This window comes from Anabrus simplex, chromosome 2, assembly GCF_040414725.1.
Source record: "Anabrus simplex isolate iqAnaSimp1 chromosome 2, ASM4041472v1, whole genome shotgun sequence".
In the NCBI taxonomy this organism is placed as follows: Eukaryota; Metazoa; Arthropoda; class Insecta; order Orthoptera; family Tettigoniidae; genus Anabrus; species Anabrus simplex.
In genome coordinates, this window is record NC_090266.1 from 193,507,808 (window position 1) to 193,532,997 (window position 25,190).

Below are 25,190 nucleotides of genomic sequence, written 5' to 3' on the forward strand. Positions count from 1 at the left end.
AAAGTTCAAGGAGGTTTAGAAAGGATAGATTTTACAGCATTTTACAGCTGTCATAGGAAAGAGCACATATTGGGTGCAGGTTTTATTGCCAATAAGCAAAGAAAACATCTTATCATGGATTTTCAGGCTAATCTCTCTTGCGCGTCTACGGCTGAGTTTTAATTAATTTTGTTGGGTGAACACCAAAAGTGTCACGAGAAATCATTTGCAAGCCTACATCGTACGACTTTTTTCCGCCCATCAAAAATCCTGCCACTTCTGCCGGATTTAAAGCCGCTCTCTTAGGATGATGGTTCATCCATCATCTTTCTCTTCTGGTGCATAAATAAGGCTATAATTGAAAATCTCCCCACTGATTCGTAATCTGCACAATCTGCGAGACTTGGTCGGGAGGCCGACACTCTACAACTGAACCACAGTGTCTTTGCTATTTGCTTTACATCGCACCGACTCGGATAGGTGATGATGGTGATGATGCGACGACGAGGACGTACGGTTTGCACATTTGGAATGTACATTAGCTCAGCTACCAGCATGTATACTTTGAACGACTGAGTGTAACACCTCAAGGACTTCGCTTGTCAACTTTCTTAACATATTCGCAGTCTTCTATCAGGAAGTTCTTCAGTTGATCTCAGGAGGCTGAGTGAAGGCGGAGTTACAAACCTTAGAGCAGAATTTAAAGCCCTCGGACAGGCCGAGAATCGAACAGCGGGCCTCCATGTAAGAAACAGAGACACTATACCACGGGGCTGGTTCAATACCAAAACTTCATGCAAATAAGTAGAACTGCACAAACCACACTTTATCCTGTAACAGATAATTAGACAATTTCCGCACACTCAGGTTCACTGTGAAACCTCTAATACCAATTAACAAGTGTTAGCCGAACTAATAATAATGGCGTATAGCCTTCGGAGAGGAACGGTGCAGGTCTTTCAAGTTGACGCCTATGGATGACCTGCGCGTCTGTAAGCATGGGGTCCTAACGAGGATGAAATCTAATGTTCAAACCATCGCAAATACCTGGTCCCTGAGCCAAAAAATAACCAATGAAAGTTAAAATCCGTGACTAGGCCGGGAATGAACTTGGGACCTTTTGCGCCAAAGCCAAGCGTTCTAACCAGTTAGCCATGGAACTGGACGTCACATGAACCGACACGAGATAGTAAGAGCGTAATTACAGTTTTAAATCGCCAAATGACACAGGCTGTCAGAAAGGTCTCGATTTCATAAGATTTTTCTTTTGCTAGTGTTTAACGTCACACAAACTAAAACAGACTTTTTGGGACTATCGGATAGGGAAGTCCAAAAACTGCAAAGGAAGTGACCGCGATCTTAAGATAAAACACCAGCATTTGCCTTGTGTGAAAATGCGAAAATACAGCAAATCATCTTCAGGGCTACGGATATGTACGAGTATATTACCTAAAACACGACTTTTGATCTTGGACTTAGATTTATCAACATTAAAATAACGGTATTAACCTTCATATACGCAGACAGAAATGTTCGTAACCGAGCGAGTTGTCTACGCGGTACGGGGTATGTACCTGTGAGCTTACATTCGGGAAATCGTGGGTTCGAACAAGAGTCCTGTATGACCGACTGTGAAGACAATAGGTTAAATTAAATAGTTTGACCTTCGGATATATCGTCAAACCACTAATCGTTTCTGTGAAGCAATTGGCATATTATGAAAGATCCGGCCGAGTCAATTTGAAGAGCTTATTTTCAAAGTAAAAAACTTCAGAAATCAAAGTATTTTATTTTCTTATAATTAATTTCCGATATGATTATTAATATAATGTAGCTTCGTTGAGTACTAAGCTACTAGACACATCTGGACACTGTGTTTTAAAAATTTCTTATCAGTGGAAATGGTAGTAATCATCTCGTCTAAGTTGGAGTTTGGGGACTAAATCATGTATTGACATATGTTTTGAGTGACATTTATGAACATTTAAATGGCTTAAACATAACAATGATTACCTACATTGCAAATATTGATCATAAAGAAAGTACACCAATTACTTTCATGAGCAAAATACGTTTTTAAAATAACGTTCAAAACATAGAATACATTACATTGTCTTCAATCATCGCCGTCACTGTCACTATCGTTATGAATATTGCCAGACCGAGCTCGATAGCTGCAGTCGCTTAAGTGTGGCCTGTATCCAGTATTCGGGAGATAGTGGGTTCGAACCCCACTGTCTGCAGCCCTGAAGATGGTTCTCCGTGGTTTCCCATTTTCACACCAGGCAACGGCTACTTCCTTCCCACTCCTAGCTCTTATCTGTTCCATCGTCGCCATAATACCTATCTGTGTCGGTTCGACGTAAAGCAAATTGTATATATATATATATATATATATTGCCAGCTGGAGCTAACACATGTTGATAACAGCATTGCAGGTTGGTCCTCCGTAATTCCGAGTTTATTTGGAAGCAATTTTATGTCTTTTATATTCTCCTGTATCACTGTTCTTGTCTCGGCTTAAGAGACAACCATTTTCTTTAACCCTCTCCAACAATGTTCGAAAACATCCTGACAGCCCTGAAAATGTAGATTTGATGAGCATTTGGTTTCCATTTAACTGCATAGATTTCAACTCTGATGTATTAAAAACCTATTTTGATTTACTATTTTCCCTAGCTGAGGTTTTCCTCATGTAGAAATGACAGTCCCTTCTAAGAACATGTCAGTGACAACAACTCCAAAAATATTGTCATACTCAGCAGGCAAAGAGCAATTTCATTTTTCCGCAGCTTCTTTTCAACCCTTCCAAATACGCGATGAACAGAAGTCGAAAACACTGTGACATTGCGACGTAAAAAAAAACTGAAAAAAAATGCACGTTACGATCTCACGATTTTTTACAGTCTGGATATAGCAAAAATATGCATGGTCTTCAGTTAAAACAACAAAATGAAATTTTAAGTAAAATTTGTGGCCTTATTAACTGTATGGCATGCTAGGGGGAAAAGTTAAGCAAGTGTTCCAAAAAAGGTATCCTTGTGACTATCTCCACCTTGAAACATTTGATCTTAGAAGTTCAGAATCTAGAAATGAAGTACATTTTAACTCACAAACTGAACCAAGGTTCACTCGATAATTTGTTTCCACAGATCACTTCTCTAGGAGGATTACACAACCATCATACTTCGCTGAACTTTCCTAATCGTCTTCTGATTTAATGCCGAACACAAGAATACGCGAACAGAAACCAGTGACGAATATCTCTTATCACAAATGCTACGGAAGTGCTGAGTCATACGTCGTGAGTTAGATGATTCTTCTGTTGAAGCTATTTTGAAGAAAACACTGTGATACTCTTCCAACATTTGCCGGTGAAACTGACACTAAATTGGATATCAAAGGTTTGAATTACATTACAGGTTAGATGGCTAAAAGTTACAAGAGCACTCATCCACATTTACAGGTAGGTCTCCAAACAGACATAGGAGGAAGAGATCTCAATACGTAGTTTTCGGGGCCTGGATTCGAAGCCTGTCATATGGTGGTCTTACAGAGCCGACAACTCAGTGGTCACAGTGGGGGAACGTTTCTGTTCTTATCACGGACTTACTGTCCGAAAAGGACCGGAAGTGTTACAGAACCTGGTTTCTTTAATTTTAATCTGCTCAGAAGTTTAATTTGTGTGTGATCTGGTAGCCACGTTTGTGTAAATGAGGACATATGCTCGTATAAAATGTTTTTAAAAAAGTGAGGCAAAGTGGAAGCAAACAGGTTTACGTTATGGAGGATGAAGTGAAGAAGATCAAGAAGACGAAAAGACTTACCAGTTGGTATAAGATCCTCTTTATAATAATAACAGTGTTTGTTTGTTTGTTTGTTATCTCGTTCGCTTGCTTGTTTATTGGTAATATTTATGACTCTGTTTTGTTTTACTCAGAACGCCTTCTTAGTTTTCAGTAGCGCAGTGTGTCCACTGAATTCCTATTAGCTATAACCAAGGTCTTGTGATACGATTAGCTGTATTGTATTGTACGTTGTACATTGTATTGTACATTATTATGTTCGACATTCACTATTTTCAAAGTTTTAGGAGGTATGAGGGAAACACAGGAGCTAATAATTGCTTGGTTAAAACATATCACAATCTCTGAACTTCATTGGGAAGCTCTCCTGCGATCAGAAGCGGGCGACTTGCAAGGAGCAGGTCAGAGTCTGAGGTCAGAGTCGAACAGCCAATGGCTGTAAGTTAGTTATGGGAAGAACCTTGGACGCAATCTATGTCGTTTCCAAATAACCAACAGGCCTACCACGTAAGGATAAAATTCTAATTTTACACCAGAAGGAAAGAAGCATATAAAACTGTAAAAATCCTCCAGAAGTCTCGTATAATGTAATAGCTCAACTAATGTGTAAGGGAAAACACATCATTTCTGTTCGTATTTGTCCATGTTAGTTACGCGATGTTAAACCACTGTATTTGGCTGTATTCAGGTAGCAGCGTGGTGTTGTTTCTTAAGCAATGGTTTGGGCTACTGAGGAGCCGACCAGTCTGCTATCAAAGGTTTGGGCAGTAGGCCTAAAAGCGTCGCGTTATGATCGCTGACCGATAGAAGTCCAACCGAGGCTAAACCAGTTTAGGTATAGTTCTCTAGTTAGAACCCCACTGTCAGTAGCTCTAAAGATAGTTTTCCCAACGCCATTGCTGAAATGGTGTGGGAGCTGACGCAGTCCACTGCCTTCACCATTTACCTGCTGTCGCTGCGGCTGGTTTCTGGTGTCTGGTGGGACATTTGTACAAGCGCGAACACACCTTCCACCGAGCTTAGCACCTTTATTTAGGATAGGTAAATTTACATACTTAAATGTCTTTGTAGATAAGGACTTTCTACTCTGGGCCGGCTCTACCATCTGCTGGTAAAGTGGCTGGCAGCTGCCCGGGAGGTAAACTACCTGGAGGTGTAAATCGGCTGGTACTTTGGCTTGCGTCCAACCACCTCCGCGCAAGCGCTAGGTAGCTACCCGGAGCTAGACACCGATATACGAAGTTGGCTAGACTGATTTTCAGCGATTTCTCGCTTTCGAGTGTAGTGCTATCTATCGTCAGATGCATGAAACCCATTTCGATTGTCTTATTTCCCTGTGCTTGCGTCTGCTGATTATCACCAAAAAGCCTAATAAGGGGAGTCTTAAGAGTTATGGACAACGATTCATGTCAAGCTTTCGTGATTTTAATCTATGATCTTCAATATCAATACCTAATTGGGATTAAAATCTCGAGATTACATTTTCTTACGCCAGTTATAACCTGTCATGTAAGGCAGCGTTTTTGAAAAGTATTCTCGTAGTAGATTGGTCAAGTCGCTTGCTCCGTAATAGAAGGTACGCAGGTTTTCATCGTATTTCTAATTTACATTTTAAAATGTATTTTTGTTCCCTGCCGTTGTTCTTAACTCTCTTTTACGCGCTTCCATATACGTATATACACACACATCTTCTTTACGGACTTACTGCCTTTGAGCATTCTATCTGCAGGCTTCTACGAATTGATTAAGTATCTCCGCGATGCTCTATTTGCAACTAGTTCTGTGACCTCGTTTAGTTCCAGATGCTTCCATTTATTGATAAAGCATTTCATTTTAATTTTTAACTTTATGAAGATAAAGTTGGAAGGTACTGTAAATGTAAAGAACTAATCGGGATAAATATCCATTCATAGGAAGAGGAATTCGGGAATGGAATAGTTTTCAATTTCTTCGAAATAATTTACAAGACTATGTAAACAACTAATAGGGAATCTGCTACCTGGGCGACAGTCCTATGTGCTATTAATCATGACATCACTTGCTATAAGTAGCATACATATAAAGCAATTTTCCTAGTAGACATAATATCGTGATAAGAACGTATGAAAAGAGGCATACAGATTAACACAACGCTAATAATGGAAATAAAAAAATATTCGTCATAATAAAGATTCGAACCTGCACACTTCGTATTACGAAGCGAGCGTGTTAACCATTACGCTAACAAAACGCTTGAATTAGGTGGGATACATACAGTAATATATATCTCGTGTCCGAAAACTGAAAAAGTAGAAAATTAAAGCCCATTTGAAATGATTTCCAAATATATTTTGATTTTATATCCTTTTAGAGTTTCTTTACGAAAGCTTGGCGTATAAAATGTGTTCCCTGCGCTACCGATGCGAGAGGCTGGTGTGACCGTTGCAACTAAAGGGAAGCATTAATGTTCAAAATCCTGCACTACAATATCGATCACTGTTACAGTATACTGCTTTTTTCAGTATACTAAGCTAATTTGAGTTGCATATCACCAGAAATACAGCTAATAATGTTCAGCTCTCAAAACTTGCCCGGCAGGTAAAGTCTTACCGGGCCCTCCAAGTGGCCGATAAATTACGCGCCGGGTAACGACGATTTATGCTGCCGATAGCGCTACCTGGGAGTGGTCGGACGGAAACATCCTTTTACGCCGAGGGCAAATTACGCGCTACTTTACCAGTAGGTGGTAGAACCGGCCCTCTGAAGTTTAATATTGCACCTTCCATAATTGAAATATAATTTCCCATTATGTTTAGTATTCCTCACGATGTAAATTATCACTATATTACAGAGCTTAAGAACAATATTTCGCTGACAGCCTCTTAACAGTCATTCACCGCTCATGAGAATGAACGAACTACATACAAATGTGAAGCATCAAGAGTTCTGATTTTTGTTTAACAGTTCGTCTTAAAGAACAGAGCTCGGCAGCCCTGAAGATGGTTTTCCGTGGTTTCCCATTTTCACACCAGGCAAATGCTGGTGCTGTACCGGTACCTTAATTAAGGTCACGGCCGCTTCCTTCAAACTCCTAGGCCTTCCCTATCCCATCGTCGCCATAAGACCTATCTGTGTCCGTGCGACGTAAAGCCACTAGAAAAAAAGAACAGAGCAACCAAATAGTCTCGTAAAGGTCTCAAATTAAGTGTGGAAGGTGCTCAATGAAAAATCCATGTTTTTCAAAGGGTCACTTTTACATTTGTCCGGTCCCATGGCCAAATGGTTATCGTCCTGGCCTTTGGTACAAGGGGTTCCGGATTCGTTTCCCGGCCGGACGGGTATTTTAACCTTCATTGGTTAATTCCGATTGTTCGGGGGCTGGGTGTGTGTTCAGGTCTTCAGTATTAGAATTCGTCATAGGTAGGGCCCCATTCTCACATACATGCAGATCGCCTATCAGGCGTCAACTCGAAAGATCTGCACCGAGCCTCTGCGGAGACTACACGCCAAAAAAGTGAATAAATAAAAATTCAAATTTCATATAGTATCTTCTCTCACTTAAACGAAAGACTGGCCGATGAAAACAAACTGGTGGCAGAAAAGCGAGCATATTTCCACACTTTAAGGCATAGCCTGGACGATGGAGGTTAGTCATCGGCTCGCTTTGTATTGAGATTTATGAGTGAGACATAAACAGCCTGTTCGCACAGTTCAACTCCAGGAGCGACGTGGTCACGTTGGCTATTTAAGATAGGCTACCCGTATGTTCTATGTGCTGTCCAGTATTTCCGCTGGTTGCTGGTACAGCTACAATGTTGTCTTCAATGTGCTCTTGTTCCCTAGGCCTCCTCATTTTGACTCACAAATACATACGAAAACTCGCAAATGTATAGGTCACAACAGTGCCGTTGACTGTCCGGCTTTTCAGATTAATGGGCAGCGGCGAGGCCTTCAGTTTAGATGGTGCCGGGTTCTATTGCCCACCTGGTCGGATATTTTAACCACATCTGGTTAATTCGATAACCCTAAAAATAGTTATTATTAAATGGCCTTAATAGATGTCGATATTAATTCATGTATCACGAGACGACTCGTAAGTGGCTTCAATCCAGGTCACAATGACTTCCGGCGGTCATCAGCGGCTGCACCTGCTGCCGCACTTCTTATCCTGAAATCATTAAACGTAGGACCTTACCATTGCTTGGTAAATGTCCATTAGCTTTTCTTACCATCCACAGCAAAGTCCATTATCCTCCTATGTCATCCATCCTCTTCTACAGTATACACCTTATTCACCCTGGCACCGAAGCCGACTTAAACATTCAACTTTAGCCCTGTGTTCGTTACTAATCCTAATGTTATATCTTTATTTTCTTAACGGTGAATTAATAATTTAAACCAAGATTTATGTGCCATATACTATATACTCCAGCTAATATACAGTAATATACACATTTCTTCAGCGCGTCCCATTTTAGGTTTTAGCTGAAGGATAGGGGCTGAATATTCTTCCTGACACCACGTGATTTTTCAACTCGTCATCTGAATCTCAACCATGTAGGCAGAAAGCCAGCAGACAGGCCACTGCGGTGATCATGGACCGGCTTATCGTCATCGTCGTCGTTGTTTGGTTCATCGGTCCATAAACTAGCCAGTAAACTATCTTGAGCTAAAATTTTCACTCTAATCTGTTTATTATATTCTTAGCCTCCCTATGCTGTTCTCTCCAACTACTCTTCCTTCAAATACTAGCCGAACATGTCCTGGTTGTCTCAAAATGTGTCCTATCAATCTATCTATTATTCTGGTGAAGTTTCGCTACATTGTTCTCCACTTACCACATCGATTCGGTATCTCTACATCTGGAATTTGATATCATTTTCAACATTCTTCTGTATCACCACATTTCAAATGTGTCTTATTCTTTTCTTTCTGCACTAGTTATTGCCCATATTTCATTTCTATACAACACCACACTTCACAAAATATCTTCCATACATAGTCAATTTCAGTTATAAACTTCTCTATTAGACAGCAAATACCGAACTTTAAAGTAATGTAACCGACGCTACCGCCTTGCAACATGAATTCGTGAGTGAATTCATTAGAACACAAGTAGGAACCACACTTGTTGAATCTACCGAGCTTTTAATTAATTCTAAGAGTCGAATTATAGTGAAAGTGTTTAGGATAAATTTAGAAATTATTTCTCTTTCTAAATTTTGTACATTAATTAACATTTCTGCCGGCCCCGTGGTGTAGGGGTAGCGTGCCTGCCTCTTACCCGGAGGGTCCGGGTTCGATTCCCGGCCAGGGCAGGGATTTTTACCTGGACCTGAGGGCTGGTTCGAGGTCCACTCAGCCTGCGTGATTAGAATTCAGGAGCTACCTGACGGTGAGATAGCGGCCCCGGTCTAGAAAGCCAAGAATAACTGCCTAGAGGATTCGTCGTGCTGACCACACGACACCTCCTAATCTGCAGGCCTTCGGGCTGAACAGCGGTCGCTTGGTAGGCCAAAGCCCTTCAAGGGATGTAGTGCCATGGGGTTTGGTTTTAATTAACATTTCTAGTTTAAAATAATATTAATTTCTCTTTCAGAATAAAATGTTTAGGGTAATTAAGTGGCAATTTTGAGATACATTCCTTTTCATTTACTTTCGTACAGAGGATCCAACAGATGTTTATTAAAATTCTCGACCTTCGATCATAAATGACAATCTGGACCGTGCAACTTATATTTCTCATGTCGTGAATCACAGGAACGTTTAGTGTTCATTACTACACATATGTAGTCGGAGTGGGTAGCTCAGACGGTAGAGGACTGGCTCTCTTAGCCCAGGTTGGCGACTGCAGCCCCAGCTCATCCGATGATATTGGAATATGCTCAAATAAGACAGCCTCGTGTCGGTAGATTTACCGGCACGAAAGACAACTCTCGCGGGACAAAGTTCTGTCACCTCGGCGTTTCCGAGAGACGTAAAAACAACAACGTTATTATAATTACTATACCTGCTTAATACATAGTCATACTAACATTTTCAATGGATTTGGGGCAAAACTAAATGGGCTCTTTCTAGTTTCATTTCCTGACTAGTGTGTCTTAAAGGAAGAAAGCTTGTTGTTTTACATGACTGTTCGTATAGTGGCCATAGCCATGGGGCCTGAAGTCCACTTCAAGGAGAATTTTCATTTCAGAAATCCTACTTGTATTTGTTTGAATTCGAACCACGGTCACCCTGGAGAGGAGCCAATGAGGATGTCGCTCACGGATCATGTCCTCTCAAGTTCATAAAATGAAAATCCTTAGCCTGTTTCTAGTTATTCGACCGGATCAGGAATGGAATGAATGAAGCCCCCATATAGCGGCGATGATAAGAACTCTACCGGCTGCCGAAGTCAGCCGCACTCCTATGAGGCAATGATTAATGACTGACAGATGAAATGAAATGATATTGGAGAGTGTTTTGTTTGCTACTTGCTTTACGTCGCACCGACACAGATAGGTCTTATGGCGACGATGGGACAGGAAAGACCTAGGAGTGGGAAGAAAGCGGCCGTGGCTTTAATTAAGGTACAGCCCCAGCATTTTCCTGGTGTGCAAATGGGAAACCACGGAAAACCATCTTCAGGGCTGCCGACAGTGGGGTTCGAACCCACTATCTCCCGGGTGCAAACTCACAGCTGCGCGACCCTAACCACAAGGCCGACTCGCCCCGTATTGGAGAGTGTTGCTGGAATGAAAGATGGCAGGGAAAACCGGAGTACCCGGTGAAAAACCTGTCTTACCTCCGCTTTGTGCAGCAAAATTCTCACATCCAAAGACCGGGATTATCCTCTCTACATCAGAAATAATGAAACAAGTGTATTATTACAGTGCTGTGTATGTTCATTCCAGTTGTTTCTGGCGTTCATGGAGCCTTTATGTGAATTTCCTGCGTAATTTAAGGCAATGGAAAAACTACAACCTATTTTCCAGTCATTGACCGGGTCAGGGATGGAATGAATGAAGCCCCCGAACTTGCGGCGAGGATAGGAATTGTGCCGGCTGCCGAGGCCTGTTGCACTCCTCTGGGGCAATGATTAATGACTGACAGATGAAATGAAATGATACTGGAGAGTGTTGCTGGAATTAAAGATGACAGGGAAGACCGGAGTACCCGGAGAAAAACCTGTCCCGCCTCAGCTTTGTCCAGCACAAATATCTCATGGAGTGACCGGGATTTGAACTACGGAACCCAGCGGTGAGAGACCGAAACGCTGCCACCTGAGCCACGGAGGCTTTCAAATTTAAGGCAATATACCGCATTATTTTTCAGGAGAATTTTTCACCCTGTAGTAACCGGGATTTGACCTTCGGTTGTCAAAGATGAAAGCAAGCATGTATTAATCCACCCATATACAAGGTGGTTGAAGTTGCCAACAACAACAAAAACAACACCAACAACCGGACACCATAAAGTAACTCCACGTCTACAGTGGAAATGCAAGTGTTCTGACGTCAAGTGTCGAGTTTCAACGCAACACTTATTTCCAAAGGGTTTATCCTCATTAATGACTTGTAATAGTTTCACTATCATGAGTTATTGAATCAAGTATTATTTAGTAGTTATTCTTTCAAGTTAAAACTACAAGTTGGAACATATGTTCACAATTAGAGAAACCGGTATCTTTGAGGCTATAGTCTCAATATTACAAAGCCCACAAACATTAAAATGACAAAAGACGTGCTACAATCTGAATAACAGGACATTATATTATAATTCTAATTTTATATTCAATAAGAATTGATTCTTACATTGTACACACAGATTTAAAATAGCGTGCAAACGCCTCACTTTAAGGTTATTCTTCTCTTGAATGGTTTGCCTCTAATAAGTTATTTTTGTATGCAGCAATCATATCAACAAAAGCACGCCTCATGGATACCCTTCTGACACTCCAGATGTTTTGGAAGTAGTTGTCAGAGAATGGACAATTTTTAGATCGTACTTTGAAGAACCAACCAGTGCAACAAACATGATATACTGTATAAGAATTTATTTTTCATATGCCTGAGAAAGTAATATTTCTGCGCACTCACAAGATTTATTGTGACAACGTGGCCGAGGACAAGGGCAGGAAAACTGAGTAAGGGCAATAACTTTTGTTAATAGTTTTTTAGTGTTGGAAACAAGAAGTCAAATGTAGTTGGATGATATAAACATTCTGTATTCCAACGAAATGGAGTATTACATATTCAAAATACTATTGCACTCGGGCGAGGCGTCAATAACGTTTGTTCACCGCAGTTAGCAGACAACAACGGAGCGAGCAACGGGCATGTCATCACGAGTCGCATTACCGCCTGGACAAGATGTATTCATTTAGAGGGAGACCGAGTGAGTTGGCTCCGGGTTTGGAGCGCGCAGTAGTGAGATTGCATTTGCTGGATAGTGAATTCAAACTCCACAGTTGACGATGCTGTAGATGGTTTTCCGTTGTTTCCCAATTTCAGATCAGAGAAATGTTGGGATTGTAGCTTAATTAAGGCCACGGTCACTTCATTCACAATCCTAGTCTTATGGTACCCAACCGTCACCATGAGACCTGTCTATGCCGGTGCGACATAAAACAAATAAAAAATATAAGCAATTTTAGAGAATAATTTTTGAGTGATATAAATAAATAAATAAATAAATAAATAAATAAATAAATAAATAAATAAATAAATAAATAAATAAATAAATAAATCGTTGATGTTCGGGGGCTAGTGACTTCAGGGCGAAAGAAACCACTGTATCACCGAGGACTAACCAATTGACTAACTGAACAGTCGTAGATTTATCGCGCCAAGGAGCCAGACGGAAAAGCGCTGGAAGAAGTAAGAGTACGCTGCATCTTGAATCACGCCGGCATTATACTCTCATGATGCCATGCTTAAGAACGTCATCGTAGTTACTTGACTGGAGTGCAGTGCTATAACCTAATTTGTCTCAGCTAAAAAAAATCCGTAGTAAATTGTTCACACAGATTGGTAGCGAGAACGACCGTCCGACTCCTTGGCTGAATGGTCAGTGTTGAGGTCTTCGGTTCCCGAGTTTAATTCCCGGCCGGGTCGGAGATTTTAATCGCGTCTGGTTGATTCTTCTGGCTCGGGACTGGGTATTTGTGTTTGTCCCAACATTCCTCTCTTCATATTCATGCAACGCATCACACCAACAACCACAACAGGAGCATGCAATAGTGATTGCATCCCTCCATATAGGGTTGGTGTCAGAAAGGACATCCGGCCGTAAAACAGGGCCATCCGGGAGATAGTGTGTTCGAGCCCACCGTCGGCAGCCATGAAGATGGTTTTCCGTGGTTTCCATTATTCATACCAGGCAAATGCTGGGGCTGTACCTTAATTAAGGCCACGGCTGATTCCTTCCCATTCCTAGCCCTTTCCTATCCCATAGTTGCCAGAGTGCCAAATCCACAGATCGCACGCGCGACCCCACCGGTGTGGGGAAAAATGGTAGAGGAAGAATAAGAAGAATAAGATTGGTAGCGAGAACGACCAGTTATATTCTTCTTTGAAGTGCGTGAAGGTATTTCTATTGAAGTAGGCCTATTAGTTGATTAAAACTTCTATTTTGTTTTTTACAACTTGCTATTATGTCGCACCGACACAGATAGGTCCTATGGCGACGATGGGCTAGGAGTGTGAAGGAAGCAGCCGTGACCATAAGTAAGGAACAGCCCCAGCATTTTCCTGATGTGAAAATGGGAAACCACGGAAAATCATCTTCAGGACTGCCAACAGTAGGGTTCGAACCTGCTATCTCCCGGATTCAAGCTCACAGCCGCGCGCCCCTAACCGCACGACCAACTCGCCTGGTTTCCTTCTCTTTTCTGTATTGTATTCTATATTGGGTTTTCTTTCAATTTTTATATTTATTTTGTTTTGCAAATTATTCATCCTATTTTCATCACGGTCTTCTTCAATCTGTGCTCGGTGTAACTTGCACCATAAGCTAAATAAATAAATACAGAACGAAAGAAAAAAGAAATAAAGAAAATGACGTAGCTATTATTATTATTATTATTAGCAATAATGATGTTATTGGCTTTACGTCCCACTAACTACTTTTACGGTTTTCGGAGACCCCGAGGTGGCAGAATTTATTCGCGCAGGACTTCTTTTACGTGCCAGTAAATCTACCGACACGAGGCTGACGTATTTGAGCACCTTCGAATAACACCGGACTGAGTCAGGGTCGAACCTGCCAAGCTGGGGTCAGAAGGCCAGCTCCTAAACCGTCTGAGACACTCAGCCCGGTATTATTATTATTATTATTATTATTATTATTATTATTATTATTATTATGTCCGGCTACATGGCTAAATGGTTAGCGTGCTGGCCATTGGTCACAGGGGTCCCGGGTTCGATTTCCGGCAGGGTATGGAATTTTAACCATCATCATTTCATCCTCATCATGACGCGCAGGTCGCCTACGGGTGTCAAATCAAAAGACCTGCACCTGGCGAGCCAAACCCGTCCTGGGATATCCCGGCACTAAAAACCATACGCCATTTATTATTATTATTATTATTATTATTATTATTATTATTATTATTATTATTATTATTATTATTATTATTATTATTATTATTATTATAAGGGATTGATAGCTGGGAGGTCTCAGAATATCGTATTAATGAACTGGAGGCAGCAGACAGAAAAGTAGTAAGAAATATTGCTGGAACGTGCAAGAGGACACTCAACAACGAAAAGATAAAGGCTATGTTAGGAATGAACTCAATGGATGAAATAGTATGTAGGGTCATGCGAGGGGAACGGAGGAGAAGAGGTTTTCTCCATAATAATGGACTAGGACTTTGTGGACAAGAAAAACATATGATATATATGCGACGTTTGTTAGATTAAGATTTTTATAATTTAAAGCTTTGACGTGTAGAAATAGTGTGCCATAGTGTTGTACGATTGTCACCAGGCTGAGTGGCTTAGACGGTTAAGGCGTTGGCTTTCTGAGCCCAAGTTGGCAGGTTCGACCCTGCCTCAGTTCGGTGGTATTTCAAGGTGTTCAGATTCGTCAGCCCCGTGTTGGTAGATTTACAAACACGTAAAAGAACTCCTGCGGGACAAAAGTCCGGCACCCCGTCGTCTCCAAAAACCACAAAAGTAGTTAGTGAGACGTAAAACCATTATTATTATTATTATTATTATTATTATTATTATTATTATTATTATTATTATTATTATTATTATTATTATTATTATTATCAAGGCATTGCGTTCATTCAAGAGGCATACAGACGGAACGCTTAAATGCAGAAAAGTCTATAATGAAAATGTTATTAATATTAATCATTCTAATTCATTCAATTCGTTTCCTTTCGTTTCAGCCAGGTATGGACCGCATAATTTGTACTGTCTCATTCTTAGGGCTGCAGTTTTACCCACTAGCACCGCATTCTTTCTCGATGTTGCCCCCCCCCACCCCCCAGCCACCCACCCCTGTCTCTCTCCTAAGCCCATATCTTTCCTGTTTTTAGCTTCGGCTTTTCTTGGAATCCAGGGGTACTTGAAGTTTCTTCTTAAGCTTCTGGATGCCTTTGTATGTGATCCCCAGTTTCTTCAACTCTCTTTCCAGGTCCCCAATGGTTTTCTTGTACTCAAGGTAGGTGAAGATCTGATTGGCCATTCCAACAGGGCTCATTCATCTCACGTGCCTATGAAAAGCGGTCCTTCTTTTCCGAATTGTACCATATTTTCTACGTGGCTGTGCCGTCTTTTGTGGTTACCGTTCTCGTTGATCGGACCCCGAGATATTTCTCAAAATCTCTCTATCTTCTTCGTCATCGCCTCCTTATACTTATGCTTCGCCTTCGTATTGTTATTATTCAAATGGTCTATGGCTTTGGTTTTCTTTTTGCTATTTGCTTTACGTCGCACCGACACAGATAGGTCTTATGGCGACGATGGGACAGGAAAATCCAAGGAATCGGAAGGAAGCGGCCGTGGCCTTAATTAAGGTACAGCTCCAGCATTTACCTGGTATGAAAATGGGAAACCACGGAAAACCATCTTCAGGGCTGCCGACAGTGGGGTTCGAACCGACTATCTCCCGGATGCGAGCTCACAGCTGCGCGCTCCTAACTGCACGGCCAACTCGCCCGGTCCTATGGTTTTAGTGCCGTGAGTGTCCGAGGACATGTTCGACTCGCCAGGTGCAGGTATGTTGATTTGACTCCCATAGGCGACCTGCGTGTCGTGATGAGGATGAAATGGTGATGAAGACGACACAAACACCAAGCCCCCGTGCCAGCGGAATTAACCAATACGAAACCCCATGGTACTACAGCCCTTGAAGGGCCTTGGCCTACCAAGCAACCGCTGATCAGCCCGAAGACCTGCAGATTACGAGGTGTCATGTGGTCAGCACGACGAATCCTCTCGGTCGTTATTCTTGGCTTTCTAGACCGGGGCCGCTATCTCACCGTCAGATAGATCCTCAATTCTAATCACGTAGGCTGAGTGAACCTCGAACCAGCCCTCAGGTCTAGGTAAAAATCCCTGACCTGGCCGGGAATCGAGCCCGGGGCCTCGGAGTGAGAGGCAGGCACGCTACCCCTACACAGTGATGGTTAAATTTCCCGACCCTTGCGGGAAAAGAATCCTGGACCTCTGAGACAAAAGGCCAGCACGCTAACAATTTAGCCATGCAGCCGGGCATTATTATTATTATTATTATTATTATTATTATTATTATTATTATTATTATTATTGAAAATATTACAGGCTCGATTCCCTGTTCATTAATCACTAGGAAGTTACTTTCTGTCTCATCCTACTGTAACAACTTGGCGTAGACCACTATTTATACTTTTTGCTGTTGATATTAACACTTCCGAGCTGGTTAGTAACAGGAACCTAAATTAGAAAAGCGGTTAACTAATGAGTGTAGTTTAATTCGCAAGATACCGGTGGCAAGAGAATAACGAATAAACTTTCCCCCCCGAGTCGTCGACGCGTGCGATTCCCTGAGAGCTCAATGGTTGCTCCCACGTGAATAAAATCTTTGCGAAGGTCGTGCGCGTAGATGGAAGCTCTTCAAGGTAGTCTCCTTGACCTCCCCTCCCGCCCCCCCCCCCCCTCACCAATGCAGAATTCCCACGCCTACATGTTACGTGAGACACGATGCCCTGAGGTATTACGCATTATGATCTGGCCTGCGGCATCGCGTCAGAGAAGAACTTGATTTCTACTTCCACAACACTTTAGTGGTAGTGATGCGAAAGCAAGCGACTTCATAACTGTTTGTTGTAAATTTTGCAATTCGAACAAATTTGGTGTCTTCTCTATTAGTAATCCACTGACATTATTTGTGTAAGAAAATAATGTTATTTCACGAATCTGAGCAGTCTTACAGCACATAGTTCTTTAAATATTTCCTGTATTTAAAAGTTGCATCGAAAGGATAGCTAATTTCATCCTAGGAAGGACAGCTATTCTAATTTCATTTTCTTCCTTTCTTAATCCGTTTACCGTCGGATCTCACCTCTACCGCCTCAAGAGCAGTGTCCTGGAGCGGTCTGGGTTACAACTGGGAAGGAGGACCAGTACCTCGCCTAGGCAGCCTCACCTGTTAAGCTGAACAGGGGCCTTGTGGGGGCATGGGGAGATTAGAATGAATAGGCAAGCAAGAGGGAAAGAAGCGGTCGTGGCCGTAAGTTAGGTACCATCACGACATCTGCCTGGAGAAGAAGTGGGAAACCACGGAAAACCACGGCGAGGATGGCTGAGGTGGGAATCGAACCCTCCCTCTACTCAGTTGACCACTCGAAGCTGTGTGGACCCCGTTCTAGGCCTCGTATCACGTTTCAAATTTCGTGGCAGAGCCGGGAATCGAACTCGGGCCTCCGAGGGTGGCAGCTTACCACATTAACTACTACATCACACAGGCGGACTATTCTAATTCAATCAGTATAAAATGATAAAACATCTAGTTCTTAATAGTGTTTGACAATGCTGTTAGTTCTAACACCCATTCATTCAATTAGTAGGGATTTTAAGAGCATCAGGTTAGTTTTGTCCAACAGCAGATCTTGAACCTTTCTAGTGTCGGCCGATCATGCACATTCCCCTACAAAATTTCCCGAGCTATTGTGTGTGGAAATGCATAGATCTGATATATATACTTCCTCTACCGAGCAAGTTGGCGGTGCGGTTAGCGTCGCGAAGCTTTGAGCTTGCATTCGGGAGATGGTGGGTTCGAACCCCACTGTCGGCAGCCCTGAAGATGGTTTTCCGTGGTTTCACATTTTCACACAAGGCAAATGCTGGGGCTGTACCTTAATTAAGGCCAAGGCCACTTCCTTCCCACTCCTAACCTTTTCCTATCCCATCGTCGCCATAAGCCCTATTTATGTAGGTACGACGTAAAGCAAGCCGTAAAAAATATATCTTCTTATTCTACTGCTTTTTCCCACACCTGTGGGGTCACGGGTGCGAACTAAGTCGCACATGTGGAAGTCCTGTTTTATGGCTGGACGCCCATGTTGACGCCAACCCTAGATGGAATGATGAAATCTCTATTGCATGTTTTTATGGTTATTGGTAGTGTGGTGTGTTGTCTGATTATGAAGAGGAGAGTGTTTGGACAGGCACAAACACCCAGTCCCCGAACCAGAAGAGTTAATCTGAAGCGATTAAAATCCCTAACCCGGCCGTGAATCGAACCCGAGGCCCTCTGAACCAAAGGGCAGTACACTGACCATTAAGTCTTTTTTAATTTGCTTTACGTCGCACCGACACAGATAGGTCTTATGGCAGCGATGGGATTGGAAAGGCCTAGGAGTGGGAAGGAAGCGGCCATGGCCTTAATTAAGGTACAGCCCCAGCATTTGTCTTGTGTGAAAATGGGAAACCACGGAAACCCATCTTCAGGACTACCGACAGTGGGGTTCGAACCCACTATCTCCCGGATGCAAGCTCACAGCTGCGCGCCCCTGCCGCACGGCCATCTCGCACGGTGACCATTAAGCCAACGAGTCGGACAATATGCATACTTCCCTTGTTTTGAAGCTGCTTACCACTGTACGCCATTGTTAGTTTACTTTCGTCATGGATAGTTCTCGGTAATATATTCATTTATCTTATTCCATAGTCTGCAAAACAACGATCTAGAAAATGTGCTTGAACCTTCTACTGTGTCAAGACACAGCTACAAAATTCTTGGACTTGTAACGAGAGAGCAATGTTAGGGAAGCTAAAGATACAGTTAGGTCATATTTGGCATTCTTAAAGCCTAACACATTGGGAACCAATGACACAGGTTTGCCGCATTTAAATGCCCTCAAATACCACCGATGACAACTGGGATCCAACCCGTTATATCGAAAAAAAAAAAAAAAAACCCGACCACGACTGCACGGCGTCTCTGAGGTCAGCAGTTCCAGTGTTTGTAACTGCTATTATTATTATTATTATTATTATTATTATTATTATTATTATTATTATTATTATTATTATTATATCTGACCGAGCTCGATAGCTGCAGTCACTTAAGTGCGGCCAGTATCCAGTATTCGGGAGACAATTGTTTCGAATCCCACTGTCGGCAGCCCTGAAGATGGTTTTTCCGTTGTTTCCCATTTTCACACCAGACAAATACTGGGGGTGTACCTTAATTACGGCCTCGGCCACTTCCTTCCCACTCCTAACCTTTCCCTATCCCATCGTCGCTTCAAGACCTAACTGTGTCGGTGCGACGTAAAGCAATTTGTAATATATATATATACATATAACACATATATCTGAAGACTTCGTGACCTGTGAGCTTGTATCCGGGAGGTAGTGGGTTCGAATCCCATTGTCGGCAGCCCTGAAGATGGTTTTCCTTGGTTTCCCATTTTCACACCAGGCAAATGCTGGGGCTGTACCTTAATTAAGGCCACGGCCGCTTCCTTCCAACTCCCAGGCCTTCCCTATCCCATCGTCGCCATAAGACCTATCTGTGACGGTGCGACGTAAAGCCAATAGCAAAAAAAAAAAAAAAAAAAAAAAAAAGACTTCATGACAGACGACAATCAAGAATAGAATGCACCTATTAACATTTTCTGTAATAATAGTATAAAATTAGTGAATTTATTGTATTCAAATAATAATCGGCCTTTAATACTTCTAAAACTAATATGTTGTAAATGTAAACCGGGAATACAGGAGAAGGGTGCATGTAGTCTTGTTTTATTTTCTAGTATGTTAACTCGAGCTATCAGGCTGCGGTGAGAGTTGGTGAAATGGTAGATGGTTTTGTAATCCAATATCTTCGGACTTGAAAACTAATACAGAGAAAAGCAATATTTACAATACTTATATGCTGTCGGTTGGAAACCGGACTAAGAATGTTGGAAGTCACTGTTGATTTCAATAGAGGAAGATTGTGTACCATACGTGAGTCATTTAACGTGCCAGAAATGAACAACACAATTTATCATATTTAAACACCCAAAATATCACCGAATTCATCCAGGATCGAACCCGCTATCTGGAAATAGGACAATGACTAATCGACCACGCCACTTAGGTCTGCACTTTTGTACAAGTGAACTTCATTTCTGTAATAATTTATTACTCCGTGGTTTGGGTCATTTTTGCTGTGAGATTGTATTCGGAAGATAGTAGTTTCGAACCACACTTTCGACAGCCTGGAGATGGATTTCCGTGGTTTTCCATTTTCACACCAGGCAAATGCTGGGATTAACCTATACCTTAATTAAGGCCACTTCCGCTACCTTCCCATTCCTAGCCCTTTCGGATCCTTCCGACGCCAAAAACCTTTGTTGTGTTAGTGCGACTTTAAACAACCAGAAAAAAAACCTTGGGCACCTCTCAAAATATTTTGAAATCATTTTTATTCTTCTTCTACTTCCTGACCTTTTTTCCCAACTTACTGGGATCGGCACTTGTAGATTTGGCGCAGTTTTACGGCCGTATGCCCTTCCAACGCCGACCGGATATAGGGGGTGTATTTACTATTACGGTATGTACTTCCGTAGTGATTGGTAGTATGGTGTGTTGTATGTGTATAAAGATGAACACAAACACCCTGTCCCCTGACCAGAGAAGGTTTTTAACTTAATATTGTAATTAGCTTTACGTCACACTAACTACTTTTTCGGTTTTCAGAGACGCCGAGGTGTCGGAATTTTGTTCCACAGGAGTTCTCTTACGTGCCAGTAAATCTTCCGACATGAGGCCGACGTATTTGAGCACCTTCAAATACCACCGGATCGAACCTGCCGAGTTGGGGTCAGAAGGCCAGCGCCTCAACCGTCTGAGCCACTCAGTTTGGCACCAGACAAATTAACCGCACGCAGTTAAAGTCCTCAACTCGGCCGGTAATCGAGCCAGGGGCCCCCTTAACCGAATGCCAGTATACTGACCATTTAGCCAAGGGGTAGTACTTGCAACCATTTTTACTACTCACCGAAAAAAATATAGCGGGATATAAATCGTGATAACACAAATTATCTGGCAGGTTTCAAACACACTCCTATAGCACACTGAGCTGGTAATTTCGACATTTCTAGCTCATGCTATGAAACAATCAATACCCAGGTTTTTTCGGCGGCACTTGGAGCGAAAACGGCTAATACGGTCCACCATTTACCTGGTGTGAACAAGGGAAGCCACGGGAAACGATTATCAGGACTGCCAGCTGTGGGGTTGGAACCCAACTTTTCCAGAATACAAGCTTTACAGGTGCACGACTCGTACCGTGAAGCCAACTCACTCGGTAATCAATCGACTGTCGATAAACTCATCTATTAGGTTTTACAATAAGGCTGAGTATAACAGAGTGATGGTGTTCACCTACGATGAGAATTACTTTTGTAGATTTTATTTTATCTTTTTGCATAACATTACCGAAGTTGATTTAAAGACTACCACTCGTTATCTTAGATTATTCTAAGTTACTGTCAAGATATGGAAAACGCCATTGAGGATGTCACTTCAATCATATTACACAGCGTAGAATTTTGAACCATCGTCTTTGTACGGAGAGCACTCAGCCTCTTGATAGTAACGTATTGTAGGTTCGAAGAGGCAGAGTTGTCCACATCAACAAAAGTGAAGCGGAAAATGCTGTCCGAGTTATATTGTAAACCATAATTAAGAGTAGCCGGTGAACTAGATAGTTCTTATACAAAACAAATCTATTTCTCAGACACAGAATATGAATATAACGCGTGTACAGTACTTTGAGGAGTAACATTTCTAACATACTTCACAAATGGAGAGGAGAACGTCTTCTGATTATTATCAGGTACTTTCTATGGAATAACAACACACGTTTCGCAGGAAGTAAAAGTAATATCCTAGGAAACGATGAAGCCAGGAACAAACAGTTGTGTTCAGATTCTTCCTTGGATCTGACAGCTCTTAACGGCCTCTCCAAAAAATTCCTTAGCGCAGAGCACTATTCACACACAAGTCATTACGAAACATTCATCCATGGGTCGTGTATCATTTTCGTCACATAATTGCACACTTGAAACCACCACACTTTTATACAGAAGTGTTCTCGTAATAACTTCAACATGACTTACCTCTTCACTGCGATCTCCTCGAGACCTCCACTTCATGGTGGCTGACTGCGGACTGAAGGGGAGTAGAACTTGGAACAGCTGTCTGCGAGCCTCACCTGCTAGCCGCTGTCTCTCTCACACACTGATAAAGTATCGGCCTAGCTTATCGGCAGTATATACATAGCCTACGCCAATAATAAACAATTAGGTAGAGGAAACTGGCTTCCGCTCAGAGGGTGCTCCTGCTGTTGATGCTGGGCCATTGCGACCACCAGTCCTGTGCAGAGTGGTGTATGCAGAATTCCGCCAAGAGAGAGTGAATGAATGGTTATTAAAATGCAATTAAATGGTGTTTTTCGGTATTTTGCACAGGTTTACTAATACTTCTACTCCCATTCAGTGGGCCATGTCTGTAATGTTTGACGGTCGGTTCCAAGATCGGTGCATCCTTCGACTGCAATAATTACTTAGCCGTTAGTTTAAGCGAGAAAGGGATGTTTATTGCGTAATATATCGACGGCCTAGTTCTAATACCTCGTATCTCCTTAACAATGGTCACGCCTCCCAGCCACGTAGAATATGCAGAACAATTTTCGTCGGGCTCATTTTCCTTTGCGGATGTGTATACTGTAGGAGTGCGTAAATACTCCACGCACACATTCCTTCAGTACGGCCACGGTAACTCAGCTGTGCGGGTTAGACGGTTGAGGCACTGGCCTTCTGGCCCCAACTTGGCAGGTCCGATCCTGGCTCAGTCCGGTGGTATTTGAAGGCGCTCAAATACGTCAGCCTCGTGTCGGTAGATTTACTGGCACGTTAAAGAGCTCCTGCGGGACTAAATTCCGGCACCTTGGCGTCTCTGAAAACCGTAAAAGTAGTCAGTGGAACGTAAAACCAATAACATTATTACTCGTATGTTTGAAAGTGCCCTTCTTCTTCTTCTTCTTCTTCTTCTTCTTCTTCTTCTTCTTCTTCTTCTTCTTCTTCCTGTCATTATTAGAGGGGCTGCCTTGCCGAGGCAGTAAATACATGATTGGTTCACCCGGAAGGACATGGGTTCTATTCACGTCAGGAAGTTGAAAAAATTAATTAACAAGATTTCCACTTCTGGAGCAGTATGGCCCTAAGGTTCACTCAGCCTGCACCAAAAGTGACCACAGGGTAAATTCCTGGGAGCAAAGGCGGCCGGGCATATGGCTAACCACTCACCCACCAATTGCAGAGGTTACGGAAAGTGGAAGCCTTTACCTTCAACTCCTTCATCCTTCATGGCCTTTAGTGAGATGGATTTACTTTGACTGTCATTATCTGTGTATTAGGGTAGTATTATTTCTGGCCGCAGGTGTTACTTTGAATATGAGAAATTAACACAGAGATTCAATTAATAATATTTATCATAAATCGTTTCACGTTTCAATGAAAGTAATAGAAGTTCAAATAATCTGGCTGGAGGGTAGACACCGAACTCTCTCCCGCCCCCTAATCCTTGCGCACGCCTCTGGTTCTGTATACGTATTACATGTGAGGTTCTCTTTTGCTAGTGGTTTAACGTCGCACACTATCAAACGTGAGTTCTTTGCTTAAAAGACACCTGAAAAGCATGCGATAGTGTCCACAGAAAAATTCTATACAGAATAATGGCATGCTTTCGACACCAAAGAAACTAGTTAACCTTACAAGAATGTACACTACAGAATCACAAGTATCAATGCTGTCTGGAGGGAAAAAGTCGTCCAGCTTTCAGATGCATATTGGACTGAACCAAGGTCCTTTCGCCTCAGTGTTTCATTTATGTAACCCCTCGCATTAGGAGAAGAAAGAGGCGTTTTATCCGAGTGGCATCGTCGCTGGCCACTGTATTTCTCGTTTTCTTTCCAATAATAATAATAATAATAATAATAATAATAATAATAATAATAATAATAATAATAATAATGCATTGGAATACGGCAGAAATGAATCATCTAAACAGTACAATAATTTTTATCTGCCTGCATGTCTCCTTCATGGTGATGCAATTTTTCCTCGAACATTTTGTAATGTTTATTTTAACAGTCAATCTTTTGTGTTCCACCTTCTTTATATTTAAGCTATTTCTAGAGTGGACAGTAAGGCAAAAGTACTGTTCGCAATGGAAGGATGTCGAAATGAATGACTAGCATATGTTGACGACCTTGTCAACCAAGAAACACGGTGAATGACAGCAAGCATAAAAACACAAGCATCTACAGTAGGCCTGATAATAGTGAAGAAAAAACTAAATAAATGATGTTATCAAGCAGAAACGAAGAACAGGAGTCATTCTTCGCTGATGGAATGCATTTCGAGTCCGTACAGCAATTTATGACCAGCAGTGTAGACGTGTTGAAACACCGGTTAACGTGAGGCCTCCAAAGTTGAGCAACATGGGGGTCGTCACCACTTGTATGGGTAGCCCACCCGCTGTTGGCTGGAGGAGGAACGGAAAGGAACTACTCCTCCCCACTCTCCCTCTGCAAGTTAACTCCTGCTCAGGATGACTGATCAGCTGGGGCAATGCCTAGATCGTCTACTTGATTATTATTATTATTATTATTATTATTATTATTATTATTATTATTATTATTATTATTATTATTAAAATTTGCTTTACGTCGCACCGACACAGGTAAGTCCTATGGCGACGTTGGGATAGGAAATGGTTAGGAGTGGGAAGGAAATGGCCGTGGCCTTCAGCCCCAGCATTTGCCTGGTGTGACAATGGGAAACCATCTTCAGGGCTGGGGTTCGAACCCACTATCACCCGGCTGCATGCTCACAGCTGCGCGCCCCTAACACCACGGCCAACTTGCCCGTTGATTATTATTATT

At 42.2% G+C, this 25,190-nt stretch overlaps 1 protein-coding gene across 1 annotated transcript in view; it reads right to left on the reverse strand.

Annotated features, from left to right (window-relative positions):
• Positions 1-22,466, reverse strand: part of LOC136863997 (sodium-dependent nutrient amino acid transporter 1) — a 463,829-nt gene extending 441,363 nt beyond the window's left edge. The window contains exon 1 of the mRNA XM_067140491.2: positions 22,363-22,466. Coding sequence (XP_066996592.2) covers positions 22,363-22,398 — 36 coding nt within the window. The 5' untranslated portion in view covers positions 22,399-22,466. The remainder of the gene's footprint in view (positions 1-22,362) is intronic.
• Positions 22,467-25,190: the final 2,724 nt, after the last annotated feature.